This window comes from Oryctolagus cuniculus, chromosome 10, assembly GCF_964237555.1.
Source record: "Oryctolagus cuniculus chromosome 10, mOryCun1.1, whole genome shotgun sequence".
NCBI lineage: Eukaryota > Metazoa > Chordata > Mammalia > Lagomorpha > Leporidae > Oryctolagus > Oryctolagus cuniculus.
In genome coordinates, this window is record NC_091441.1 from 853,700 (window position 1) to 872,943 (window position 19,244).

General features: G+C 48.3%; 1 protein-coding gene across 4 annotated transcripts in view; it reads right to left on the reverse strand.

Annotated features, from left to right (window-relative positions):
* The window catches only part of ATP9B (ATPase phospholipid transporting 9B (putative)), a 245,817-nt gene that overhangs the window by 179,818 nt on the left and 46,755 nt on the right, over window positions 1–19,244 (reverse strand). For 3 of the 4 annotated variants that reach the window (XM_070049842.1, XM_070049843.1, XM_051840449.2), the window contains exons 5-6: window positions 17,674–17,782; window positions 455–513 (exon numbers count right to left, since the gene is read on the reverse strand). In XM_070049842.1, coding sequence (XP_069905943.1) covers window positions 455–513; window positions 17,674–17,782 — 168 coding nt within the window. Of the gene's footprint in view, window positions 1–454; window positions 514–17,619; window positions 17,783–19,244 lie in introns of all 4 variants that reach the window. The other variant, XM_051840450.2, reaches the window with a different exon arrangement.

Genomic DNA, 19,244 nt, shown 5'->3' on the forward strand with positions numbered 1-19,244 from the left:
TGGCCTCCCAGGCTGACTTGAACTCCTTTCTTGTTCTCTAGAACTCCTTTCCTTCCATCCACCTTCCCATCTTTAAATGTAAGCTCTAAGAATCACATCCAAGAACTACGCCCAGTAAAACTATCTGTAAACAAAATTCTGAACACTGTAGCAGTATAAATAGGTTCTAACCCAACCGCTTGGTCAAACGAAGCAATGCTGACGTGGCACCATTAGGCAGTCACCAAGTCCTTTGTCAGACAACACTGGGCTTTACCTGCGTGCAGCGAAACAGGCGCCAGCAACAGAGAGGACACGCACAACTCTGGTTTTCTTCATGTGCATCAAGTCTTACATGAGGACATTAGGATTTCAAATACCTTCTCAATTTCCTTCAGATTCAAGGTACTTGCATTCAGGCTAAATGTGAGTAACTGGTATATAAAGGTCTAAAATATATTAAAAATGCATCAACCTTTTCCACTATGATGAGGTCTCCAACTTGTATGTCTGAACTCTTAACTTGCACTTTACCTTAAAAAGAAGAAGAAGGATAATCAACAACAACAAACAACAGCACAGCAGATTTCAACTTTCACAGGCAAATACTGACTTTAAAAACAACTTTCAGGAAAAAAATCAGAAATTTCTCTACACATATGATTTCAAGTAGATACAGTCACTAATAATTAATTTCTTTAGTAAACTACCAAACACAAGTAATCTATTCTCCCCTGGTGGAACCTCAGAGAGAATGTCTTCATGGAAGTTAGAAGGGGACCCTCATTTGGAGCCCCTGTTTTCTCAAAATTCCAGTTTTCAATAAATTAGCAGTAATCAGAAATATCAGGTATAAGAATCTAATAACTGAATAACTTGAAGATGTAACAATACATGCATTACTATTTCTGAATGGCACTGACTGGCACATAACTCACAGAAAACAGCAATTAAGAAAATTATAAACTCATGTAAAAATCACCCTCCACTGGTAGCATTACCAACACAGAATAGGACTAAAAACTAAAGCTTTACTACTGAAAGTAATTCTTCAATTATTATACTGAGAAAAAACTTAAGTTATGCACACCTAGCATCTAATGTAGAACAGTAACTTATAATATACTAAATCTATGAAACGCAGAGTAAGTAGATGAGTTTTAGGATACAACCTGAGACCTCGGCCTCAGAGAGTGAAAGGGCCCACAGTTCACCCAGCCCCTCTGTCTCTGCCCCTCTCCTCCAGGGCTCGCTCCCGGCCCCCTACTCCCTCTCAGGACCGGCTGCTTCACATTCCTGTAACTCCTGTTCTAACAAGGGGAAAGGTTCATCTGTTTTACATTCAGATTACTCTGACAGCTAACACAGAAGAGTTCAAATCACTTTATCAAAACCCTACACTACCAGTCATTATACTGACTTTTATACCCATATTCAACTGATTATAAAACCTTTCCAAAATACCTCTTGAAGTTGAGTTGCAGTGGTATCATATTGCTCATAAAGTTACGTTCTGAGGATTCCAAACTTTTGTATGTTATGTTATTTTCTGTGTTCCCCAAACACAAGCCTATAAGGGCTGGAGCATCTTTTTATTCAGAAAATCACACAGCCCTCCTCTTTAGAGCCAAGTTTGTGGTACTAAATATACATCTACACTCAGCCACACAGGGAACTGACAAAAGGATATCTTTCAATTACCTGTCACTTCTAGCTGTGCGCCTACACTGTCCCTATCATGAGGCTGGTACCTAAGCCCCAACAGTAGAGATACGCCACTGATCAGATCCCTGCTCTATCACTACTCTCTCTCCTAGCTATCTGATAATGCTTCCTTTACATTCTTTGTTATAGAACAGCTGACAAAGAGAAGAAAAACACCTACTGTCATACGATGTAATGTGGTTAGAAGTGTTTAAATATTTTGCAATACAGAAAACCAATCTTCTTTCTCTGATTCCTGTATCAAGAATTAGATTCCTAAGAGAGTTACTATTCTGTCACATGGTACAGACATAATGTACCTGAGGGTACTTAAAAGAGTTCATAGAAAATGTGTGTCATGGAAAAACTGCATGAATTTCAAAAGCTTTTGTGCCAAAATGAACTTTTCTTTTCGTTTATTTTTATTTATTTGAAAGGGAAGGACAGACAGAGCTCTCCCATCTGCTAGTTCACTCCACCAACGCTGGCAACAGGCAGGCCAGGTGAGGCCAAAAGCTGAAGCTGGGATTCAATTCACGTCCTGTACATGGGCAGGGACCCAGCTGCGTGAGCAGTCACCTGCCGCCCCCTAGGGCGCACAGCAGCAGGAAGCTGCAGTGAGCAGCAGAGCTGGGATCAGCACTCAGACGCTCTGCCACGGGACGCGGTGTCCTGAGTGGCATCCTGAATGAACACTAGATGCCTACCCCTACGCTCATCTTCAATTCCATTCTTTTTTGAAGCACCCTCATGTAGTGATCGCTAATTCCATTTTTATAGAACTTACTTGTGTTTAAGAAAAGAAGATTTATGGTAAAATGCAGGAGCAAAAGTTCTCAAAACTTTAATATCATGCTACAAACGAGACTAAACACAGTATGGTAACAAGGCAGTGAGACCACGGGCCTCACGCATGTGAGCAGGACAGCACACGTTTTTAAATGCTGAGGACTTGGTCGAACGTTCCACAGCGCCTGACTTCTTGAGCAAGCTCAGCACTGCACGCAGGACGCTGCTGTTCCTCCTCGGCCCAAGCACCTGCAGGGCAGCAAGCAGAGAAGACAGAGAAGCCCTGCCCCCACAAACCTGACTTCTGGGAAGGCTCCCATCCAGCGACCTTCTCCTCACGTGAACAGCCTAAGCCTAAACCAAAAGATGGATCTGGGCTGAGAGCCAACCCAAGGTGCACACTGCAGGCAGAGCTGTGAGACCACAGAAAGACACAACAGAGCCACTCTGCAAGTCACAGCACACAACCAACACACCATGCCACCTGCCCTCACAAAAGACAGAGCTCAGCAACACGCGTGTGGGGTGACACTGCAACAGTGAGAAAGACGCAGGACATGCATTTGATGCCATCCTTCTCTTGCAACATTCGGCAGCCGGCCTGCGGGACAGCACGTGACGCTTCCCGTATCAGAGCGTGGCTGGAGTCTCGGCTATTCCACTTCTGATTCACGCCCCAGGAGGCAGCAGATGATGGCCCAAATACTTGGGCTCCTGCCACCCATGTCAGAGACCACGAGGAGTTCCGGGTAACTGCCGTGGCCATTTGGGGCCTAAACCAGCAGCTGAAAGACCTTTTTCTCTCTCTGTGTATTGTCTGTATGTGTCACTCTATCTTTCAAGTAGACGAAAATAAACTTAAAAACAAAACCCATTCCATTTGCTGTCAGGTACTCACTCAGAATCATATATTGGCATTTTACTTTTAAAAAAAAATTATTTATTTATCTGAAAGGTACAGCAACGAGAGTGGATGGAGAGAGGGAGAGAGAGAGAGGGAGAAAGAGAGAGGGAGAGAGGGAGAGAGGGAGGGAGGGAGGGAGGGAGAGAGGGAGAGAGGGGGAGAGGGAGAGAGGGGGAGAGGGAGAGAGGGAGAGAGGGAGAGAGGGAGGGAGGGAGGGAGGGAGGGAGAGAGGGAGAGAGGGAGGGAGGGGGAGAGGGAGAGAGGGGGAGAGGGAGAGAGGGAGAGAGGGAGGGAGGGAGAGAGGGAGGGAGGGAGAGAGGGAGAGAGGGAGAGAGGGAGAGAGGGAGAGAGGGAGAGAGGGAGAGAGGGAGGGAGGGAAGGAGGGAGGGAGGGAGAGAGGGAGAGAGGAGGAGGGAGGGGGAGAGGAGGAGGGAGGGGGAGAGGGAGGGAGAGGGGGAGGGTAGAGGGGGAGGGTAGAGGGAGGGAGGGGGAGAGGAGGAGGGAGGGGTAGAGAGAGGGAGAGAGGGAGAGAGGGAGAAAGAGAGAGAGATCCATCTAGCCACTGGTTCACTCCCCAGAGGGCCACAGTGGCCAGGACTGGGCCAGGCTGAAGCCAGGACCCCGTAACTCCATGTAGGCCTCCCACATGGGTGGCAGGAGCCCAGGTGTCTGGACAGCCTCAGCTGCTTTCCTAGGCACGTCGGCAAAGAGCTGGGTCAGAAGCAGAGCAGCTGGGACTCAAACCAGTGCTCTGACAGGGATGCTGGTGTCCATGTGGTTGTTACACAACCACGGCCCCAGCTTTTTCCTTTCTAACGAAATAGTGAATATTACCAAGTAAGGGAACAACAGTACTTACCGCTAAGCTACTCCAATTAAATCTTTCCCTTATGCCCTTCTTCTGGCAATAAATAACCCTTGGCTCAAATGCATAAGAACACGGGTGTTTCCCCTCTCAGTGAAAGAAAGCAAGCACTGATGTGTTCTCCTGAGCTCTCCTGAAGTCATCCACAAGCAACTCACAGCATCTCACACACACTCCTGCCCACCAACCCAGCTGCCACTCTCCTCTCCGCTGAATCTGTGACGATCATGTCCCTCATTCAATCCAAATGAACTAACAGGGGAAAAAAAGAACCAAGGATCATTGCTCATCCCCATCCAAAACTCTCCATTATTTGATAATTACTTGGGAAATAATTCAGGGCCTGCATTGTGGCACAGAGGGTTAAGCCCCCCCCCCCACCCCCGCAATGCTGGCTTCCCATGAGTGCTGGTCAGAGTCAGCTGCTCCACTTCCCACCTCTGCCACCCACATGGGAGACACAGATGGAGTTGCAGCCTCCTGACCTCAGGCTGGCCCGCCACAGGCACTGCAGCCACTTGGGGAATGAACGAGTGGACAGAACATCAATCTCTCTCCCTTCCTCTCTTTCCCTGTCTCTGTAACTCTGCCTTTCAAATAAATAAATAAATCTAAAACAAAATAGGATAACTCAAATCTGTATCATACACAAGTTCTTCAGCACTGACCCCGAACTGCCTGCCAGGCATCCTCTCCTGCCCACCATTCCCCGATCTGCCCTACCCCTACCAGCTCACAACACCCCACACCTGCAGGACACCCTGGCTGCTCAGGAGCTCTAACGAAACCCTCCCTTTGAAGACCTCCTTGACTACACATGGAAGCAGCCTCCAGCCGCTTACAACACTAAAATATTCAAGTATCCAAATCTGAGTATCTTCTAAATATCAGATCCCATGACACGTTCAAAGCATAACTGAAATAGCTTTCATGACACTTAGTGTGTACTCTGAAAAACACCTAAAATTAACCCATGTCACGACACACAGGGAATGCACGCCTGCCACTCTAATCAGTTAGAATGAGACAGCATCACAGTGGTTTAAAGAGTACAAGCACAGAAGACACACCCACGAGCACAGACATTACCAGCTAGGGATAGAGATGTGGTCGCTACTTACATCCCAACCGAGCACACAGAGTGTAAGAGGAGGAAGCAGGTCAGCCGTGGTGCAAAGGAAGTGAGCACCTCTGGAGAGCCCACTGAACGCACGGGCTCTGGGCTGCGGCACGGGACCTGCTGTCGCTTCTCACTGGCATGAAGTGAGCTTAGCGGGGAGAGGCGAGCGTGTCCTCCCCACCAGAATACGCTGTGGGAGTAGTCTCCAGCCCACTGGAGAGCTGAGCACAAAGAAGACTCATGACCTGAACCCCAAAAGCAGGGCAGGCCTCCCCAGAGATGACAAGGGGAAACGAAGACAGCCGGACGCAGGCCTTGACGAGAAGATCTGCACTTGCCCAGCGGCTCTTCCCCCAACAGCCTTCAGCAGGGGCTCAAACTCTAGGTTCCAGGCAGGGAAGCGCACAGGCCTGGGGTCACCTCTCAGCCGGGCAGGGCCGTGCCTCTCAACAGCACTGCATCGGAAGCCTCACTCCCGCCTGCAATGCAAGACTTAATCACCTACAGAGAAACTGGTGAAGATCTATCAAGAAACTACATACCTGAGTAAAAAACATGGTTTTGGAATGTCACAGGAAACAAAGATGACCATGACAATCAAATGCAGCTGTGTGAACAAACTTCAAAAACTTCACAGATGGGGCCGGCACTATAGCACCATTGGTTAATGCCCTGGCCTGAAGCGCCGGCATCCCATATGAGTACTGGTTCGAGACCCAGCTGCTCCACTTCTGATCCAGCTCTCTGCTATGGCCTGGGAAAGCAGTAGAAGATGGCCCAACTCCTTGGCCCCTGCATCTACGTGGGAGACCCTGAGGAAGCTCCTGGCTCCTGGCTTCGGATTGGCACAGCTCTGGGTGTTGCAGCCAATTGGGGAGTGAACCAGTGGATTAAAGACCTCTCTCTCTCTCTCTGCCTCTCCTCTCTTTGTGTAACTCTGACTTTCAACTAAATAAATACATCTTTAAAAAAAAGTTCCATGTAAAATGCAATTAAAAGATAAGTTTATTTAGGCGCATAAATTTTTGAAATTCATGGAGCTTTTCATAACATACCTTTTCCATGGACTTTCTGTGAACTCCTTGCATGCATGAGCTTCAGATTTTTGCACCAAAATAAACTCATAATTTCATTTTCCACAAACTTTTGGATATACCCTCATACTAGCAATGAACAGCCAGAAAGTGTAACTAATACACAATACCAGTTAAAATATCATTAGAAAATATTACTTAGGAGGAATGCACCGAAAAACATGAAATATTTTTATGCAGAAAAATATAAAACACTGCAGAAATTAAGGAATATTCTCCCAAAACTGATCCACAAATTCAATAAAATCTCCATCAAAATCCAAGCAGGATTTCTTGTAGAAACTGACATGCTGATTCAAACATTTACAGAAATATGAAGGACTTCACATAACCAAAATATTAAACTCAAGGTGGAGAATCGAAGACGTACTATAAAAGTTCAAGGAGTCCAGACAGTGTGGCGTTGGTGAACACAGAAAACAGATCAGCAGACAGAATACGCCAACACATCTGACAAGGGACTTGCGCCTAGAACATGTAATGTGAAGTCTCATAGCACAGTATGAAAGCAGCAAAACACAATTAAGACGGGAACACAGTGCATTTAAAACACGCACTCCACGTGCAGTGGAAGATGGCCCAAGTGCTTGGGCCCTGCACCCCATGGGAGACCAGGAAAAGCACCTGGCTCCTGCCATCGGATCAGCGTGGTGCGCCGGCCGCAGCGCGCCGGCCGTAGCGGCCATTGGAGGGTGAACCAACGGCAAAGGAAGACCTTTCTCTCTGTCTCTCTCTCTCACTGTCCACTCTGCCTGTCAAAAAACAAACAAACAAAAAAAAAAAAAAAAAAAAAACACGCACTCCACAGAGTTAAAGCACACTCCACTAAGCCATGAGGGCATATACTATGTCTTTCCACAGAGATTTTTAAATATTACTATGAGGGTTTTCTTTTATCATGAATTAAAAAAGCTCAGAACTCTTCAACTATTACAGATTTACATTTATCTCACTATTCCTGTTCAAGATGTTTTGGAGAACTGTTAAATACAAAATCACCTTAGCCAAGAATTTTGAATGGGTAGTATTATCTCATGTCGGCAAGATCTGCCTGTTGACATTACAAAGACACTGTATACTTTTCTGAGGTTATAAAAGTGTACCCTCAGTAGCTCTCAATGGGAAATTACCATTTCTTGAAAAGTTCTGAATGTCATGATAGTAAGTAGTTAAGCAAAAATTCCCAAAACCCCACTTACAGAAGACAATTGCAACAGAAGACCTTTACATGCCCGATATACTAAACAAAAACAAGTTCACAGATACTCACACTGTCTGTCTTTCCTATCTGTAACATAGCTTAACCACAGCAAGAGTAACAATAGCCAATAAAGAAAAAGTTCACTGTGCTAGTATCCAGCATTCAGCTTCCATCATGCCTCACAGTTTTCGAGGGCATACTCACACATGCTCTGAGGGCAGCATGACAGCTCCCGATTCAGCGAGGACCAGACGTGGGAGACACAACAGTCACCGTGACCCACTGCTGCAGCGGTCAGAGTGCTGGGACCACTCAGGAAGCTCTCAAGAAATTAACTGTCGGCCGGCACTGCGGCTCACTAGGCTAATCTTCCACCTAGCGGCGCCGGCACACCAGGTTCTAGTCCCGGTCGGGGCGCCAGATTCTTTCCCGGTTGCCCCTCTTCCAGGCCAGCTCTCTGCTGTGGCCCGGGAAGGCAGTGGAGGATGGCCCAAGTGCTTGGGCAGTGCACCCCATGGGAGACCAGGAGAAGCACCTGGCTCCTGCCTTTGGATCAGCACGGTGCGCTGGCCACAGCACGCCAGCCGTGGCGGCCATTGAAGGGTGAACCAACGGCAAAAGGAAGACCTTTCTCTGTCTCTCTCTCCCACTATCCACTCTGCCTGTCAAAAAAAAAAAAAAAAAAAAAAAAAAAAAAAAAAAGAAAAAGAAAAAAGAAAAGACATTAACTGTCACCCTGCCTGGGACCAGGCAGTTCCATCTCTAGGCATTTGTCCAACAGAAATAAAAACCTGGGGCAGGTGTATGATGCTGTAACTCGAGCTGCCACGTGGGAACACACCCATCCCACACTGGGGTGATGGTTTGAGTCCTGGCCATCTATTTCAATCCAGCTTCCTGCAAATGCATTCTGGGAGGAGGCAGCAGTGACTGCCCAATTACTTGGGTTCCTGCCACCCATGTGGGAGACCCAGACAGAGTTCTGGGTTCCTGGCTTTGGCGAGGCGCAGCCCTAGTTGTTGCAGCCAACTGGGAAGTTGCTGCAACCAGTAGAAGGAAATTTCTCTCTCTCACTCTCTCTCACGCTCTCACGCGCATTCTCTCTCTCTCTCTCTCTCTCAACCTTTCAAGAAAATGGGGGAAAAAACTTCCTAAAAAGAATCCCTTATGTCTACAAAAGACCATGGATGACAAATTCCAAGCAGCTGAGCTCCCATCGCCAGGAGCAGAGGGAACCGAGGACACTGGAATCAAGAGTGCAACAGAAGCCACCCGGCACCAAAGCAGAGGCGCCTGGGTGTGAAGCCCGAGCGTGCTGAAGGAAGAGTGCACACTCCCCCGGCAAAGCATGGCCGCTGCTGTGGTACAGCATCTCATATGGGTACAAGTTCGAGTCCTGACTGTCCACTTCCTATCCAGCTCCCTGCTAACGTGCCTGGGAAGCTTGGGCCCTTGCACCCACATTTGAGACCCAGAAGAAGCTCCTGGCTCCTGGCAGCTGTTGTGGCCATTTGGGTAGTGAGCCAATGGATGGAAGACCTCTCTCTTTCTCTTTCTCTCTCCCTCCCTCTCTGTAACTCTTTCAAATAAATAAATAAATTTATGGGGGGAAAAAGCATAGCCAATCTGCAGTGAAGAAGTCAAAGCAGCAAGGGCTCAGGTACGGGGAGGAGCCTGAGAAAGGGAGGCAGAGCAGCCCCGGGAAGACGCAAGCGCTCCCCACCTTGTCTGGTGCAAGCGCGTCACAGGAGGCATGTGCTTAGACACACTGATTAGACTGTAACTTTAAACAACGCACTCCACTATCTGAAAACTACACCCTTGAAAATAAGGAAAAACTGAATTCCTCAAGAGAAACACTGTCCCTCTCTAGTTAATAATATCTCAACAAAAAATCCCTTTACAGCTAAAGTTTCTACATTACCTGCTGATCCACCACATGTGGAAATGTGATAATGATTAGAATAATCTCAACCTACTTAAAAAAAAATACATTACACATGGCCAGCGCCGCGGCTCACTAGGCTAATCCTCCGCCTGCAGCGCTGGCACACCAGGTTCTAGTCCCGGTCGGGGCGCTGGATTCTGTCCCGGTTGCCCCCCTTCCAGGCCAGCTCTCTGCTATGCCCCGGGAGTGCAGTGGAGGATGGCCCAAGTGCTTGGGCAGTGCACCCCATGGGAGACCAGGAGAAGCACCTGGCTCCTGCCTTTGGATCAGCGCGGTGCGCTGGCCACAACACGCCGGCCGCGGCGGCCATTGGAGGGTGAACCAATGGCAAAAGGAAGACCTTTCTCTCTGTCTCTCTCTCTCACTGTCCAGTCTGCCTGTCCAAAAAAAAAAAAAAATTTACACACAAAACAGCTTTTTGTTATTCTCTGTATTATACATGAAATAAACTCAGAGATGTTAATTTCTCCTAACTCACACATTACAAAACTCCAGGGGCCAAACAAATGATAAATGAATAAACAAACTATGGTCTACCCATACAACAGAATGTTATTCAGACAAAAAAGCAAACCAAGCATAATGTATGCCATAACAGGAAGGAATCCAGGAACAAAAATACTATACTAAGACACAAAAAACCTTATATTGTGTGATCCCACATAAATAAAATGTCCAAAAAAGGCACCTCCACAGAGATAAGAGCTGTGGCTGCCTGGACAGAGGGAAAAGTAGGAAAGAACAAACAAGGATTCAGTACTCACGGCATGCAGGATCCCATTCATCTACAGTGATGACTGCACAACTATGCATGTCTTTTTAATTTCAATGAATTATACACTCTTAGGGGTGAATTCTGAGGGTGGGTGTTTGGCATATAGTTACGATGCCAGTTGCGGGGGGAGGAGATGAAACTGTGGAGTAGCAAGTGAAGCCACTGCCGGTGGCACTGGCATCCCATACGGGCTCCAGGTCAAGTCCTGATTGCTCCACTTCTAATCCAGCCCCTGCTAATGAGCAAGCGAATGCAGCAGATGATGGCTCAAATACTTGGGCCCCTGCACCCACATGGGAGACCAGGAAGAAGCTCCTGGCTTCGGATTAGCTCAGCTCCGACCATTACAGCCATTTGGGACATGAACCAGCAGACGGAAGATCTCTCTCTCCCCCCTCCTCCCTTTCTCTCTATTCTGCCTTTCAAATAAAAAAATAAATCTTAAAAAAAGAAATGCTGTTTAGGACACCTCAACCCTACCTGGGGCACGTGGGTCTGAGTCCCAGCCCTGACCGATTCCAGTTCCCTGCCAATCCACATGCTCAGAGGCTGCGGGTGGTGGACGGCTAACGTGCCTGCATCCCTGCCACCCACTGGGAGCACACACTGGGGCCCTGGCTCCTGGCTGCCCCAGAGCCAGCAGGTGCAGGCACCTGAGGAATAAACCAGCTGGTAACTGACTAAGCAACCACCTCTTCCTCTGGCACCATGCATACATACATATGTATCTGTCTCCTGGCCTCTCAAATAAATTTTAAAATAATTAAGAGCAGAATCGAAACTATTTTTTAAACACCAAGCATGCAAAGAAGCAGGGATGCAGGACCCCTCTGAGGAGAACCATGGTTCAAGTGAACCTGACACAAATGCTACAATTAGTAAACAAAGATGAGAACAGGCATACAAACTACAGTGCTCCGAAAGTCACAAGTGGAGTCAACAGACCAGAAGGAAAGAACAGGGGAGCTCACACAGGAGCAACAGACCAGAATTGGAAAGAAAAATGAAAAAATATTAGTAAGCTGTGTGACAACCACAAGCAGCCCAGTAGCTGCTATAACTGAAACCCCTAAAATTGGAGAGGGCAGAAAACTATTGGAATAAATAAAAGCTAAAAAATTTCCATATTTAATAAAATTAGAATCCAAAGGTTCAAGATGTAAAATTGATTCCAACTATTAGAAATATGAATAAAATTATACTAAGCTAAGGCATGTGATAATCAAATTGTTTAAAACCATTGATAGGCCGGCGCCGTGGCTCACTAGGCTAATCCTCCGCCTTGTGGCGCTGGCACACGGGGTTCTGGTCCCGGTCGGGGCACCGGATTCTGTCCCGGTTGCCCCTCTTCCAGGCCAGCTCTCTGCTGTGGCCAGGGAGTGCAGTGGAGGATGGCCCAAGTGCTTGGGCCCTGCACCCCATGGGAGACCAGGAGAAGCACCTGGTTCCTGCCATCGGATCAGCGTGGTTTGCTGGTCGTGGCAACCATTGGAGAGTGAACCAACGGCAAAAGGAAGACCTTTCCCTCTCTCTCTCTCACTGTCCACTCTGCCTGTCAAAAAAAAAAAAAAACATTGACAAAAAGAAAATCTTAAAAGCAGACATAAAGAAGGCAGCTAACGCTGAAAGAGTAGCGAAGTGTGCCAAATAAAGAAATTTTATAAGACCTTTAAAAAAAGAGCTCCACATGGCTCGTTGGAGGACTGAAAGCTATGAAGATGTCAGGATGCCCCAGACGGGCACCTGGGCTCAGCACAACCCTATCAAGATCTCATGAGGCTTTTTGTAGTAACTGACAAGCTGATTCAACAGCCACACAGAAATACCCTTAACCTGGTCAAAACAATCCTAGAAGTGAAGAACGCAGCTGGAATGTGGATACTACCTGATGTCCAGAATGTTATACAGCAACAGTCACCAGGAAAGCATAGCATTATCTTCAAGGTACATGAGCAGACTGAATGGAGAGGAAGCAGACTCCAGAGAGGAACACACATGGCACAAAGGCAGCGAACCAGCAAGGGAGCGTTTTCTCAAGCCACGTGCTGGGAGCAGCTCCACATCCACACACAGGAGAGGGACTCACACCCTCATCTTGTACCAAACTCACAATGGAACATGTAAGTGCAAAACCTAAAACTGCGCAACCTCGAGGAAGCAGCATGGGAGAAGCAGCAGAAGAGCCTGTGCACTTGGGTCGGGCAGAGTCTTCACAGCACCAAAAGCACAAAAAAACAAAAACTGAAACCGGACTTCATCAAATTGAAGATCAGCAGGACAAGGGACAGCCCAATGACTGGACGTGGAAAAGCAGTTGACGAGCAGATGCAGAAGGGAACAGGCCGTAGGAACAGCCACGGCAGGTGCACTGGCACCACGGCAACGGGAGTAAAGAGGCTGTGGAGGACGGGCACCTGCAAGAGCCACGTTCAAGGGAAGCAAGGAGTCTGCAGACACAAAGGCAACCAGTTCTGCAGACCCGGGAACAAAGCAAGGGGCAGGCACAAGACGCCTCCTTCCGTCACCGACACATGGACTCAGGCTGGGGCTTTGCACGTGAGGCGACATGAGCACAGAGCAACGTCACCGTGAGACTTGTCAGGCTGACGCTGTGCTCATGGAGCCTGAGAGGGCTCAGAAGTCACGTACTAGATTACAACTCACAGCTAACACCACACCAGCGAGAAAAACACTGCGAGGTCTTCCTCGAAGAAGTGGAATAAGAGCCGGCGCCGCGGCTCACTAGGCTAATCCTCCGCCTAGCGGTGCCGGCACACCGGGTTCTAGTCCCGGTCGGGGCGCTGGATTCTGTCCCGGTTGCCCCTCTTCCAGGCCAGCTCTCTGCTGTGGCCCGGGAGTGCAGTGGAGGATGGCCCAAGTGCTTGGGCCCTGCACCCCATGGGAGACCAGGAGAAGCACCTGGCTCCTGCCATCGGATCAGCGCGGTGCACCAGCTGCAGCGCGCCAGCCGCGGCGGCCATTGGAGGGTGAACCAACGGCAAAGGAAGACCTTTCTCTCTGTCTCTCTCTCTCACTGTCCACTCTGCCTGTCAAAAAAAAAAAAAAGAAGTGGAATAAGACAAGGAAGTCCATTCTCATCACCTCCATCGAATATAAGGCCAGAAGCCCATGCCAGAGCAATCAGGCAGCAAACAAAAATAAAAGACCTCCAAACTGGAAAAGCAGCGGAGTTGTTCCTGCTTACAGGTGACATGGTTTGGTATGTGGAAAACCCTCAAGAGTCCACTAAAAACTGTCAGAACTAAGAAATCAGTAAAACTGCAGGATACAAAATCAACACACAAAACTCCATAGCATTTCCATGTACTAATAACACACTAGCTGAAAAGAAATCAACAAAACAAGTGCATTCACAATAGCTACAAACTAAACCACCAGGGAGATGAGAGGTTACTACCCTGAAAATGTAGAAACACTGATGAAAGGAACTGAACGCGGCACACTGACTGGCAGGGTGTTGTGTGTCCATGGCAACACGTGCTGCTGGTGGGCAGAGGCACAGGTGGAGCTCCAGCCCCGGCTCCCTCTGGACTGCTGGTGACAGCTGAAGAAGTCTGGAATGTAGGATTTGCTCAGAGGGTGTGAGCTAACACATGCTGGGAGATGGAAGTGGGCACAAAACCTACAGGACCCCGACACTCACGAAACTCACCTTCTAGTGACATCAATGAGACAGAATGAAACAGTATCAACAAACTGATTGTAAAAAATAAGAGAAACACTGAAACCTGGGGGAGTGGGAGGTTATAAAGCAACTGCCAGAAAATACGAAATTTTATGCCTTAAACATTCAGTAGCACCAACCACAATAATTTACAATACTCAAATCAAACACAATCAATTCTTCTAAACCCTATCAGGAAAAATGAATTAGAGGGGCTGGCACTGTGGCGCAGATTAAGCCACCACCTGCAGTGCTGACACCTCATACGGACGCCTGTTCTAGTCCTGCCTGCTCCACTTCCGATCCAGCTCTCTGCTATGGCCTGGGAAAGCAGTAGAAGATGGCCCAAGTGCTTGGGCCCCTGCACCCACATGGGAGACCTGGAAGAAACTCCTGGCTCCTGGCTTTGGATCAGCGAAGCTCCGGCCATTGCAGTCACCTGGGAAGTGAACCAGTGGATGGAAGACCTCCCCCCTCTGTGTAACAATTTCAAATAAATAAATAAATCTTTAAGAAAAAAAAAAAAAAAAAGGAAGATAGCCTAAGTCCTTGGGCCCCTGCACCCACATGAGAGACCCAGAAGAAACTCCTGGTTCCTGGCTTTGGATCAGCTCAGCTCTGGCCATTGTGGCCACCTGGAGAGTGAACCAGCAGATGGAAGACTCTCTCTCTGCCTCTGCCTCTGTGTAGCTCTGCCTTTCAAATAAATAAATCAATCTTTTAAAGAAAATGAACTAGACAGTTTTAAAAGAACACTGAAATAATGAAATATTACACCATGATAAGAAACAATTAAAGATAAAATACAGCAATGTTATTCACTGGATAAATTATATTATCAACTAACAGATACAAATGAAAAGCAGTGTTACAAGAGACAGGTGACACTTCAAAGATTTGGTTAAGTCTCTTGTAGTACCATATAAATTTCAGTAACTTTTCTCTCTAGTTCTGTTAAAAAAAAAAAAAAAAAAAAAAAAGAGGAGAGGAGAGGAGAGGAGAGGAGAGGAGAGGAGAGGAGGGGAGGGGAGGAGAGGAGAGAAGAGGGGAAGGGAGTGGAGGGGAGTGGAGCAGAAGAGAGGACTGGAGAGGGGAGAGGACAGGAAAGGGAAGGGGAGAGGAGGGGAGGGGAGGGGAGGGGAGGGGAGGGGAGGGGAGGGGAGGGGAGAGGAGGGGAGCAGGAGAGACAGAGAAACAGGTGTCCAGGTCCGGGATGAAGGCCCCTCAGGCGCATGTGTCAGCTGCCACACTGGGTCAAGGCATGCACTTTCAATGCTCAAACATCACCCCCACTTTACTAAATACTTATTTATTTGAAAGGCAGAGTTACAGAGATAGAGGAGAGAGACAGAGAGAGATTTTCCATCTGCTGGTTCACTCCCCAAATGGCCAGAACTTGGGCCAGGCCCAAGCCAGGAGACAGGAGCTTCATCTGCATCTCCCATGTGGGTGCAGGGCCCAAACAACAGGGCCATCCTCTACTGCTTTCCCAGGCCATTAGCAGGGAGCTGGGTTAGAAGTGGAGCCCACATGAGATGCTGGCATTGCAGGTGGCAGCTTAGCCCACTGCACCACAATGCTGGCCCCAAAGATCTCTTTATGTAGCTACGGTAAGTCATGGTGCAGGACTGTGACATCAAGAATGTGTTTGACATAAAGCACTACTCTGCCTCACAGAAAATGTGGAGCCATCAGTGAGGGTCCACAGGTCTCTAAGCAGTGTAACAGTGTGTGTTAGTTGTTAATATCGATTCATATTCAGGTGTGTCCCTGTGTATGCATGTGGATAAAAAGATATACATGCATAACTATATAAATGTGAGTATTCACACACATATATCCAAGTATCTAGAGAATGAATAAAAATCTACCCTGAGGGCCAGTCCACTGCAGTGGCTTTCCACACTGAAAGCCACATTGGGCTTCAGCAGAAGTCAGCTTATGAAGAGCCCTGGCAGCTCTGCCACCAAAAGTTGGGTCACTGGAAATGGACCTGCCCTGGAGTCAAAGGACGCTCAGGTCAGAGCCACAGAGCTTGTTTGCTCTAAGCTGAAAAGCCCTTCATCTGGCCCAGTTTCCAAAGACGGCCACGTAGGGTCAGCAACATCGCAGGCAGAACTGTGAGTTTCCTGTTAGAAATGCCACCTGCCTTTACCTGGCCAGCTCTCCTCCCAGGCCAGGTAGGTAACGGAAGTCAACCAGGTGCCTTCCCAAGGAGGTTCACACCTCCCTTATGTACCCCATGTGAAAAGAGAAACAGGTCTGGGCCTCGTAACTGGCAAGGCCTTAAAGCCCCCTGATAATTATCAAGCCTCTCTGTCTGTTTCTATTTGCCTCTCAACTGGAAAACTTATTCGTCGTCTAGACAGCAGCTTTCTTAGGTCCTCAATAATGACTCTGTCCTCTGTTCTAGACCCTGTCTAGCCCACTCAGGGCCTCATTCCTTTGTAATCATAGCCTTTACTCTCACATCAATGGCTTGCTCCTGACACCTGTGTACTGATGGTCCTCTCCCCCACTTACCACTGTGGGACTGCTCAGAATTTTGCTGCAGACCAACCCCTCTGCGTACAGGACGCGCGCGGCCTTTCTCCCAGTCTTGGCTGGGACCAGCTCTGCAGCTTCGGTCTCCTCAGTGGCGATCTCAGGAACAGCTCTGGGCCTCAATGTTCTCTCAACCAACTCCAAAACAACTCAACAGTTCAAGAGGAGGTCACTAGGTCCCCTGAGACCCCAGCTGATGCCATCTGAGTTCTCCAAAACCATATCACCTCACTAAGAGGCGTGGTACTATGGGATAGATGGCCCTTAACAGTGTTGTTATGTTAACCAATCAGGCCATCAGACAGTCTTCACTTCCTCTCCTCCATGAACTCCTCTCCTCACTTGGTTAATGACACTCCTAGGACCACTGGCTGCTATTCTCACCCTGGCCTTTACACTACCTTGTCTGTTTAAGTGTTTACAGGAGGTGATAACGGAACAATCCAGAGCCTTCACCAACCAGGCAGTCAACCAAATGCTGCTCCAGGGATACACGCAGCTCCCCACCCAGGAGATCGCAGCTTGAGACATCGCCCCGTGGCAGCAGAGAGTAACTCGTCGCCCCATGGCAGCAGGAAGTAGCTCTAAAGACAGATCATCGTCCTGCCGCCCCTCCTGGACTTTTGGGCCAATGTAATCCTATACAACGCCTGCTTCATAAAAACACAAAAAGGGGAATGTTGGTACCATGGCTCAGTCTTATCAGTGGCACCATCTGTGGCCTATTGCCACTGCTACAAGTCAGGTGACCAGATGGCCCAACCACAGGTGCCAGCTCTACCCCCACCCTAATGAGATTCGCTGCTCCTGTTTCCCTGCCCCTGCAAAGGTATAACAGGACCTGCTTCCCAGACGTGTCCTCATTCCTCTCTCTCTTATTACTCTTTCGCCCCCCACCCCACTCGGGCTTTCCCCACCCGACAATAAACCTTTCCCTTAAAAAAGAAAACAACCTGAATTGCATGCATATGCTGCTGCATAGTGTTTTCATAACAGGATTCTGATGTTCACCTGTTAACTCTAAAACGACCATCGCATTAAGCAGGGCTGCAAAGGCGTGCTAACCTCTCACTGTAAGCTTGCTGTAGAGCTGGGAATTCACGTCCTTGTCACGCTGAAAACGGCGGAATTCATCAATGGCTTCCCGCACGACAGTGACAGCCAAGACAAATCCCTGCAAAACAAACAAGGGATTTTAGAAAACCACAAGGAAATTTCTGTTACTTAGCTTTACTCTGTTCTTTCAAATTGTATTACTATCTAAAACAAAATGAAAAAAAGAGTAACAATTAAAGATTACAAAAGGAATATGATACATTGTGAAAGATTTACAACTCTTAGTTACCTAAGAAAACTTTGTGAGTTCACACCAAAATATGTACATCAAGGGACCTATCAGAAGATACTTAGTAACCCAAAGAAAAGGAAATTAACAGTCTTCAATAAACCCTGAATTATATTTAGAACACTGAGGCACTCAAGTATCAAATTAGCCATGACTGACATAAAAATATTACACTTAATTGCTCCATTTAAATCCGATAGAATAAAAGCACTCAGGAACAGAACAATCCGCAGGTACGATCCTCGCTCACAAACCGCTAGGAGGGACAGCTGAGTGCAGAGCGCTCCATCTCACTTTCAAGTCAAAATCTTCACAACCTGATGCTTTCTTCTGCGCATCTGCAATCTACCATGTCTCTCAGGGTACGCGTGTATTTCCTGACATGTCCCAGCAATGTGCCACGACCCATCACAATGGCCTGCTCCATCCAGTCTGCTTCCAGGGAAACGATGACCACCTTTTATCTCAGCCCCTTTTCTGGAATTCAGTGGGCCAGTGGAGAGGGCGTGTCACGTTTTACTAGAACAGTATTCTCACTAATTAAAAGCCCCTTGAATGCTATCTCATCCATTCCGCGGTCTCAGAGGGTACAGTTCCTTTTCCCATCCAAGATCAGCCTCACAGCCTGTGTCATCGTCCCGACCCGGCCCCGGACGTCTCCTCAGCCCCAAGCCCTCATGAACGGCCCCCCATTACTGTGACTGCCCTCACTACACCGCCCAGCTCTCCTCAGCACCCCCCACCTCCTCCTGGCTCTGCAGCACTGCTCACCTCCCTCTTCTGCTCAATGCTCTGCCCCGAGGCCTCCAGGATCACCCCTTCTGGCTGCTTCCTTTTCTCTAGTCATCCCCAGACTGCCAGGATGGGGCTCAAACCTCGGGCCTGTGGCCCAGGTCCCCACACATCCCACTGCTACTGCCATCATGGCAATGCCCGAGGCAGCAGCTCCTTCCCACAGCCTCCAGGATGCAGGCCCGCCTCAGCTCTCCCATCACCACTGTGCCAGCATGCTACACTCCAACCTCAGTCCTCCAGGGATCGGTGTCCTCCCCCGAGGCCCCCTGGGTTACACTCTTTATTGAGGCACAATGCTACCGGACCCTCAGCAGACAAACCGGGCTGTGCCTCCCACTCCAGCAGTCTCCTTAACCACCAGGGTGCAGCTGATCTGAATTTAACCCATGGATTCCTGTGTTTCCTGGAAGCATGGCTGTAAGAAGGACCCTAAGCCATTCTTGGGCTCACTAAGAAGCCTAGAAATGGGTGATGTGCCCCATTATTTGCCAGAGGC